General features: G+C 38.1%; 1 protein-coding gene across 1 annotated transcript in view; it reads left to right on the plus strand.

Moving 5' to 3' along the window:
• LOC108968268 (serum response factor homolog) overlaps positions 1–9679 on the plus strand; it is a 52570-nt gene extending 42891 nt beyond the window's left edge. Inside the window, exons 3-4 of the mRNA XM_018932187.1 lie at positions 8391–8802; positions 9106–9679. Coding sequence (XP_018787732.1) covers positions 8391–8802; positions 9106–9332 — 639 coding nt within the window. The 3' untranslated portion in view covers positions 9333–9679. The remainder of the gene's footprint in view (positions 1–8390; positions 8803–9105) is intronic.
• The last annotated feature ends 550 nt before the right edge of the window (positions 9680–10229 follow it).

Consider the following 10229-nt stretch of genomic DNA (forward strand, 5'->3'; position numbering starts at 1 on the left):
ACCAATTGGTTTGCAAATAAAATTTCCTCCATATTTTTTGTAATTTATAAAACTCACTAACTTATAAAATTTACAGCACAAAAATTTACTTGAACACGTTTCACAAACAGTCACTTGAGTACAAGAAAGGTTTTTCTAAGCCAACACCAACAAAGTGCCGACGTCGAAACGCCTCGTGAACGGCTACTGATTGGCACGATCAGCGTTGACACAGTGAAACTTAAAAACTGAGCAATCGCTGCGCCTAACAACTCGTCATTATGCCACAGAGCACACAGAGTAGCTGAAAGAGTATGAAAGCGGCTGCCTAGAGCGCACAATAGTTAAGCGTTGAGCGCAAGCCATGGCTTGAAAGCTGAAGAGACGTTGGGGCATCACAAAGTGGAGACTTTTGTAGATCGTTGTGTCTCTTCGACGCAGCAAGAGCGTGCCCACACAGTGTTTGTGTGCATGTGTTGCGCTTAGCGGAAAGTCTACTCTTAGGCGTGCACTCCGGGGCGTGTCTTAAGCGCTCATTTGAGCCAACAGGTCACACATGCAGACACACATACGTAGCTGCTTGCGTATATATGATCGTATGCCGATCTTTTTTTGATTGCTTGCCACTGCTTGCGTGTGTTTGTATTTTTATTTGCTTCTTTGCGGTTTTGGGGTTGAGCTTAGTTTGACGGCATGACAAATTTTATTTGACAGTTGAGCTGACCGACTTACTACTGTGACACCTACTACATGCATACATAAATAGTCGTTGGCGGGCACTACTGTCTACTACTACATATACATATATGCGAGCTGTGTGTCCAATACATACATACATACATCTGTGCGTTGCCTTTGGCTGGGCTTGGAAATGCTAAATGTAGAAATTCATTGTAGAAAAAATTACAACAAAAAATATAATTGAAAATATAGTTTACGAAAAAATAAAAACGACCAATGAACGGAAGAAAAAATAAAGTGGCAAAGAATTAGCTATTTTTAAGTGTTATGTGGCAATACTTAAGGCATAGGCAGCCGCTATTATGGCCGCACTTACAAGTATTAGACCCCGTTTTGTACAGTTGCTGACAAAGTTAAGCATTTTATATGGATTTTTTTAGTAATATTTATTTTATTTTTTATTACTGCCTGAATTCAAAATGGACGCATTCATCGAAAGTCAATAAACTCATAATTATTTTCAATACATACATATATACATATGTATAAGATAGCTAATGAGCGTTCAAAAAGGTGAAATGCCTTACAGGCTTTAATAAGATATTTGCAGTGGGTGCTTTATTTCTAATTAAAGCGATTAAATATGGTTTATGTATTAATTTTATTTCTCAAAAAAACTTAAAGGGTTAAATGCACTACTGAATTTAAAAATATAGATGCGATTTTCTATAATATTGGGTAGTCGGAAAAGTCTTTTTGTATTTCTAATCAAACTTCAACTTATTTTTTTTATATTATGTATCAATTGTTTATGAAAATATTTTTAAATTGATCCAGCAAATACAGAGTGATCCATTTCGAGGTTCACTACTTTTTTTTTTATAGGAAAACCACAGAAACTTCAAATTTAATGGGAAATGTTTAATATCATTCGAAAGAACATGCTTTGGCATTTATTTTTGAAGATTATATCTTTCAAATTTTTGCCACGGCTATGGTCCATCAGTTGAGTCTAACTTTCGATGACTCTACGAGCATTTGAACTGGAAACGCGTGATGTTTTGTTCCAAGGCCTGAATCGAAGCGAGTTTTTCCGCGTAGACTTTAGACTTTACATATCCGCACAGGAAAAAGTGTAACGGTGTAATATCACACGATCTTGGTGACCAATTGGCCGGTCCAAAACGTGAAATTATCTGCTCACCGAAGTGTTTTCTCAATAAATCCATTGATTGTTGCGATGTGTGGGAAGTGGCGCCGTCTTGTTGACACCAAATGTCGCCGAGATTACGAGGTTCAATTTCAGGCATAGCCGGTTATGAAGGCGCGTTAATGCTCGCCATTGACGGTTACGTTCTCATCGGCATAGTTTTTGGAGAAATATGGACAAACCACACAAAACCGTTTTTTTCTGAATATAATGGCGGCTCTTGAATCTCTTCAGGTTGTTCTTCATCCCAAATGCGGCAATTTTATTATTATATACCCATTGAGTTAGAAATTAACCTCTTCGCTGAACAAAATTTGGCTCGAAAACGTTCTTGCAAGTTTTCAATGGCCTTCATAGAGCGAAGCAATATCGTTTGGGAAGGGCGATCGGCTTCAGCATACTTTCAATTTAAGATAATAACGCGTCCAGTCGTCCATACAGACATATGTCTGTCAAAGTTGCTGCGAACGGCGCCAAATCAACTCTCCACGGTCTTCGTGTAATTTATCAGCTACGGCTGCTATATTTTCTTCACTGCGTACTGGATGTGGTCTATTCAGTTGAATATTATCCAATAATGAATGCTGGGTCTCAATATGGGTTATGGTGTTGCGACTAGAACGTTCAGTAGGCCGGCTATATTGTCCATAAGTTCAACGAAGCACGCAAATAACAGTTTTAACAGAACCCGAATTTTCATAAAACCGATTTCTAACATTGTTCAGGCGTAATTCTTTCCATGATAAAATGCCAAACCAAAATAACATGACAGCTTGCAACGACTCGATCCGTCCCAAAACGCTATATTCATCTATGGTATTTTTTGGAGTTTTTGAACATCCGATGTTCCAGCTCTCTAGTAGTGGAATAAACGAGGAGAGGGGAGCACCAACCTGTCCCTATTCTATTGATAGCATGGCTGAGATATCCTTCCTTGCCAGATCGTCCGCTTTACCGATGCTTGCGGTTCCTCTGTGACCTGGCATCCATACTAGTCTTATCAGAAAGTGATTAGCTGTCATTGATAACGAGGTTAGGTATTCCTTAACCAGCGCTGAACGCATGTTTAGGGAGCTTAAGGGTACTATCGCCGTCCTGCCATCAGAGTGGAAAGCCACTTCTCTGAAGGAGGCTGCACTCCGGAGTAGTAAATCTGTCAGTATGTGGTTTAATTGCAGCACCCTCAGCATAAAAAAATCACTGCAATATCCAGGAAGTCTCAAACTAAAGTTGATAGAGAGTTCCTGACAATATACTCCTTTCTCCAAGCACTGGCCCATCCGTAAATATGCTCACTGACCTTCTCCTCTAAGTGCTTCTAACATAACTCCCTCGCAGGTATGTGGGCAGAGCAAGAGAGTTTGGTTTGACGGCTCCTACTTCAAAAGATCCGGTATAAAGTGAAAGCTTGTGAGGATTTCCGAATATTCTGAGTCTGATAGCAATTTTTGCGGACATACAACATCAGCGATTTCTATAGTGCCCATATGCAAAATAGCATTAAGTGTCTTGATATAACTTAGTGCACCATACATGCTAATGATGCTGATGTGCGTTGTCTGTTGAAGCTTCTTGCAATTGTGGTTTTTTACCCTCCACTACACCTTGACCTCATGGAACATAATGGACTTTACTATGATATCATAGTGCCAGAGGACTACTTTCAGTGAAAGACACCAGCTTTTGCCAAAAGCTGCTCGRCCTTAAATAGAAAGCATCCTTAAAGTTTAGCGCCCAAACATTCCGAAGTTTAAAATTCAAACTTCTTTCTCTCACCACTTATTTTCTCATACAACAAAGTAAATTTTCAATTTTGACTTTACAATACGCCAATTTACATGGCCAACTGTACCATCGGCTGCCGCCGGCTGTCCGAACCCGAGCCACCAACAGTCAATGCCAGCAATCATATGCGTGCATGTGCTCGTACATATGTAAATGCGGTTTTGTTGAATCGTGTCACCACCCGCCCAAATGCCAAACAAAAAAAGAAGTAGAACTAAACAAATGGAAAAATGGCTAACAAAGAAAGCAATGAAATTCATGCGCCCTCAAAGACAATGCGATACAGTATAGTACTCTGGGGTACAGTACAGTTGGCAGGCAACAATTGTGCGTTAGATTTAAGATCGCAAGCGCGTAATACAATTTGCATATTTGTACGAGTGCGCCGAGTCACATAAGTATTCTTCCATTCGTGTATTGTGTACGAGCGTCTGCCGAGATGTGCGACAAGCATTTCGTTCTGAATAAAAACTATAAAGGCAAAGAAATGTGTGGATGATATTTTAATGTAGCGCCCTGCTTATGAGAGTAAATCTGTTCTTAAGAAACTGGTGGTTAGGAGAGATGAGAATATCAAGTTCAAGATTTATCGGATATCTGAACTTAATCAAAACAAGATCGAAATTTAGCTAGATTTAGCGGATATCTGAACTTAATCCAGACAAGATCCAAAAGATGCAAAATATAGATATTGTGTAAATAAAGCTCAAAAAACTTAACTTCTCGTTCTTAAGAACTCATCGACCACACTATTTGTGTGCTTACCAGTTTAGGAGCTCAAGTCATTAGTCTTGTTTTGTATCTTCCCAAATCGTCTATATTAAAAATATACCTGCCCAATTAACCAAACTCTCTCCTCCATCATATTCTGTGACAAGTTAGACCAGATTTCAATTATTGCTGAAAATGCAATCGGATTCCCAACAAATGCTCAGCCCTTATGAACATATTCGAAAACTTATACTTTTCCTTTAACAAATACAAGTTCATTCTGCGAATCTGTTATTTATTTTTTGAGTACTTTATGGGAAAATTATTATATTTTGCTCTTCTCCTTCGTCTCCGTTTAATTGGAGTCCTCGATCGGTTTATGTTGTTATTTTTATATCGACAGAGTAAAATAGGCCAAATATTTTCAAAGATCTTGGTCGAATACAAAGCCAGATACACTCCATTTACATAAACCTGACCACTCCTGAGGTGGGGACAACATTAAGTAACCTGCCTTATGCAAGCTTGGTCTAACTCTGACTAGTACTTGTCTATATATTAGGTTTAGACTTTAGATAAACTTATCTAGAATCAGGTTAGAGCTAACTCAGACTCGCACTTGTGTGGAATTGGTTTCGGTATTAGATAGATTTGTATATATTAGGTTTAGATATCTGCTAAATCGTTATTTATAAAGCAAGTGAGACAATAAGGGTAATAAACAGACATGTTCTGAAGCATTTACTCAATAATTAAAAAGGTAGTTGTAATTGTTGTAGCGAAAGTAGACATTCCTAAAGTAATTTCGAGGAATGGTGCCGAGTTGACAGTTCCTAACACTCCAACCCAGGTCCGTTCTGGTTAATTAAAACCGACCGTCGTGGGAACATGGGGCTGTGGCGGGAACTAGTTCTCATTCGCTACCGCCTAGCGTAGCTTTTACAGCTTTTGTGTAAGGCAGCTTGCTTACGTTTTGACTTTTCCCCACCGTGGTTTAGAAAAACTGTCATAAGTTTGAATTTTTCCTCAAATTGTCAAATGCATACACAGTGTTGCCAGATTTGCAACCCGCGCTGGGTGACTCTCGTACGCTCGCCTCGTGTGTATGCATATTTATGCGAGCATATTCATTGAAAGCGCAACCAGGCGTAATGGAAAAGCGCCATCATCAATGAAACTGATCCCTTTGTGCATTTTCGCCACAGTTGAAGGCGCGCTGCCGCTGTCGCGGTCGCTGCTGCTGCTGCTGCTGCTGCTCATTCGTTGGTCATTTGGTTGAGCATTTGGTTTGTCCGTTTGCCGGCTGGCTGACTGACCGTGCTACTGGCTTCGCTTAGCTGCGGCTAAGCGTTACTGGCTCTTAACTACTTATGTGTGCGCGATGACGCGCTGATTTCTCGAGCTGCTGGCTATGGGCTTTGGCTTGACTCTGGGCTGGGCTGGGCACGCCGCAACCAACTATTATTTGCTTGGTGCGTATCAATGGCGGCAGATGTAGAAGTTGCTTGCCTAAAATGCGAACGCTATAGCCGCTGCTGTATTTACAAGGCTGGCCTGTGACGTCCCGTCCGTCCGTCCAACTGTGCGCCTGTCGCATGCGCTGTATAATATTCGTGAAATCGAGAAGGTGCATGCAACATGCACCTACTACAACAACAAAGCTCACAATGCATTTCTGCATACACTTAATGCGACGGAAAACCAAACCGTTTGTTTTGGCCGTGTCTGTGTGTCGGTGTCGCTCTGTTGCTTTGTCCAATTGTTGCTTCAAGTGTATCTATTTTCTTCTACTTCACTTACTTTGCGTATTGCACATTGTTGTTGTTGTATTTTTGGCGGCGTTGGCGGCACGCTTTGGCTTTCAACGCTGCGCTCCGCAAACACATGYTAGCTCCGATGTATGTATATGTGTGTGTGTGTGTGCGCGCACAATTCAAATGTCCAGCGTGCGGCTCAGCTTTGGCGACAATGCCGTGTAAACTGTCTTAGAATTATCTAAGCTTTATGAGCTCAATTACTGTCAGCGCATTCACGAAATCCAATAAGCTAACTACCAGCCGCCGTGCAGCATTCGTGTGTTTTCGACCGCAACTGCTGTTGTTGTTTGTTTGCGTTCGATTTTCGTGCGTAATTAGCCGATATTCGCATAAGCGCTCATGTTTGGCGGCGAAAAACTGCAACAAAGCGTATTAATTAATTTGTATTTTCGAACAATTAATAAAAAAMAAAAAAAAAATTTTTGAAATAGGAAAAAAATCAACCTCAGCTATAATACCCTTAACGAGTGCATTTCTCAACGTTTTAGAAATGTATAAAAAGATCTTCTTCGTGTTGTTATTGTTACCAAAAAATTTCTGGGTCCGTTCCGGTTACTTAGACCCAACTGTGTGGGAACGGAAAACTTCTGCATTTTATCGATCAGTTTTTATGACAGCTACATACATATGTACATATATGCTATACTAATCCGATCTGACCGATTGTGACAAAATTTTAGAGCTGTCTTGAAGAATATTCGATGCCAAATTTCGTGTTGATATCTTTCCAAATAAAAAAGTTCTCCATACAAGTACTTAAGTTTGATCGTTCAGTTTGTATGGCGCCCATATGCCATAGAAGTCCGAACTCCACAATTTCTGCTGAGATTGTAGCGATATCTTAGATAATAAGCCCTGCAAAATTTCGTGAAGATATCTCGTCAACAAAAAAAGTTTTCCATAGAAGAACCTGATACCGATTGTTCAGTTTGTATGACAGCTAGATGCTAGAGTGGTCCGTTTTCGGCGGTTCCGACAAATGTGTACCTTTTTGAGAAGAAATGGACATCAGCAAAGTTTCAGAGCGATATCTCCAAAAATTGACGGACTAATTCGCAAATATAAACACAGACGGAACCGACGTTGTCATCGTCCATGCCTCTGCATCTTAGACATAGTGATTTGTACAGTTTGGTCTTTGTTCGTGGGGTGAGGAACTTATAAACTTGATGACAAACTTAGTACACCCTGTTCTGGGTATAAGAATAGAATTAACATTTCTTGTCGATTATGTAAGTTGTTCTTCTGAAATGTTAATTTCGAAAAATAAAATTTTTTTGCTTGTTGAAGTCCGCTTTCACCGACTCGTAGGCGCTTTTGCCGACACATATGACTGATTTCAAATGACTCAGCTGAGTTGCAATAGAAGTTGAAGGACAAACGATGAGCAGTATCTGGTCGAATTCGTTGCACAAATGTGATTATATCACGACATCAGGAAAAATATATACAAAATCGTGCATATGTCGACAGTATTCCTAACAGCTCGCACCAAAAGTTGTTGTATTGACAGTATAAACTTCTACAGTATTTTAAAGGAATACTGCCGAATTAATTGTAGTTGAGTTGTTGGTTCCGGGTCCGTGCCGTTTACTTAGACCCGCCACTGTTGCCAATTTTCTGATATCCAAACAGCCGTTAGATATACAGAATAGAGTCGAAAAGCCTTTGAAACTGGTAAACAATTAAAGGAATTCACAGTAATATAGGCTCCAATGGATAACACTGATCTTTTCATATCCAAACTTTTGATTGAAAATAAAAGTTTTTCGATTTTAAGTCGAATTAAGGTTTCCTGCTTTATATTTTGAATAAAAAAAGTCAGTGGACAAAAATTTCGCGAAAGAATTTTTTCTATTTAAAAACTTGCATATTTGAATATTTCTTATCAATTTTGATGTTATGTGAAAAGGTGTGGATACAAGAGTAGTAGATCTTTGCTTTACCTACAACTTCAACCACGCCACTACCCTTCCTCTTATGGTCTTCAGATAGGCTGTAAATTATTTTAATTATTCCAATGGGTTTCCCATGCTTTTCATTCCACTATAAACTCCTTTTGCTTCCAAATAATGTCTACCCTGGTCTAATAAAGCAATCTTATTATAAGATTACCACGAGTTCCCTAGTAATTATGTCTCATTTTCCTTATTTTTCGGCATTATTTGTATCTCACACTATATGTTCTCTTTTCTTTCGTCTTGCAGGAAGATCGTTCACCCCTCTCGTCTGGCAATGAATCGGACGATTCATCCGATGCTGAATCGCCGGTACCTGCGCAATTGCAAGCCGTAAAAAATAGTGCACTCACCGACGCGATAGATAGCAAACAACAAGCTGCAGCGGCCACAGCAACGCCTTCAACATCCGGCGGCGCTTCAACGTCTGCTATGACTAATAAAAATATCGCTTACGCAATTGCCGAAGATTTGACCCACAATGCCACAGTGGCTGAGCCGAAATTGAAGCACAACACAAATATCGTTCAGCAAGAACGACAGCCGTTGTCAGCCGAGTGCCTCACTAGTTACGCGGCACCGTCCGGCTTGACAGGACTGCCGCAGGATATGCTATTGAAATTGATACAATCTGGTCACTTGCAGTTGCACACGGAAGAAGGTGATGCGAATTTATGAACATGTGGAAAAGGGAATTTTTTTGAATTTTTGAGTTTTTAGACATTTTATCGGAGTTTTTTTGCTTTATAATTTTTATTTTACATATATTTTGCTTACATGTGATGCAAATTTATAAACATGTCAAAAAAGGGGAATTTTTAAAATTTTAAAAATTTTGGGATTTTTGAGGTATTTTATCTGATATTTTTTTTTTTAATTTCTTATCTAAATTTTTATATAATTTTTTATTTTGTGGTTTTTTATAAGTAAGTTCCAATATTCATCCATCTATTCGCCTCCACAGATGGCAGCGGCCAACAGTATATTTCAATACCGTTAACAAGCAACGCTGCTCAGACACTGAAGTCACCGAAGGAGCCCAGCACACGCACGGGCAACATTGAGACTGCCAAGGACATGCGCATGAAGGACATGAAGTCGGCGCAGTCGACAGCCAAAGCCGCACCGTCAAATAGTAATAGTGGTGCTGCTGCGATAGCTGGCTTGCCAATAAAGCAAGAGCTGGAATGAGATAACAAAGACTTGTTGCTTTGCCAAAAAAAAAAAACCACAACAACAATAACAAAATGTTAAAAAGTTAAAGCAAAATTTATACAATTTTAAAAACTGTATCGGAAAAATGTGACATTTTTAAACATACACATCATACACACATACATGCATACATATAACACATTAGTGTTCCTAAAATATACTCTCCATGATAAGTGAACAAGTGGTGCAAAACTAACAACATAAAAACCCACAATCGTGAGAAGTTCATATGGAAATTATTGTTAAACAATTTTGTTACTTTCTGCTTGTGTTTCGAAGCCAAACTAAATGGAAATAAATATTTATACCAACTATACCTATAATATTGAAAAGCGGTGTAATTCTTGGAAGGTACTCAGATTTTATACATACATATATACATTTTAATTTTTTTTATTTTTAATATACATATAAATATGTGTGTTTATATTTGAAAATATTATTTTGGAAATTTCAAATTTAATGATTATTTTATTTTTTTATCAGTTTTATATACATATTTTATTTTTTATTTATTTTTTTATTACTTCATTTTGAATTCACTTTATTTTTTATTAGTTTATTTTGAAAATTTAAAGGTTAAAAAAGATTTATTTTATACACAAAAATGGAAATACAATTTGTATTACTTTTATTCAAATTATTTCTGAATATCTATATCATATATAAGCCACTATAACAATGCCTATTAACTTGCTTTTTTTATTTTATTTAATTTTATTTAAATTTCAAATTTATGAAATGATATTATTTCTAAATTTTATAATACTATCACAATTAAATTTAAAAACTGATATGTGTATTTTGATTGTACAGTTTTGTTGAATGAAATACTTTGAATAATTTTTTAAAATGATGAAACCGATTTTGTCA

This window comes from Bactrocera latifrons, unplaced genomic scaffold (genome assembly GCF_001853355.1).
Source record: "Bactrocera latifrons isolate USDA-ARS-PBARC rearing strain unplaced genomic scaffold, ASM185335v1 scaffold_207, whole genome shotgun sequence".
Taxonomy (NCBI): Eukaryota; Metazoa; Arthropoda; class Insecta; order Diptera; family Tephritidae; genus Bactrocera; species Bactrocera latifrons.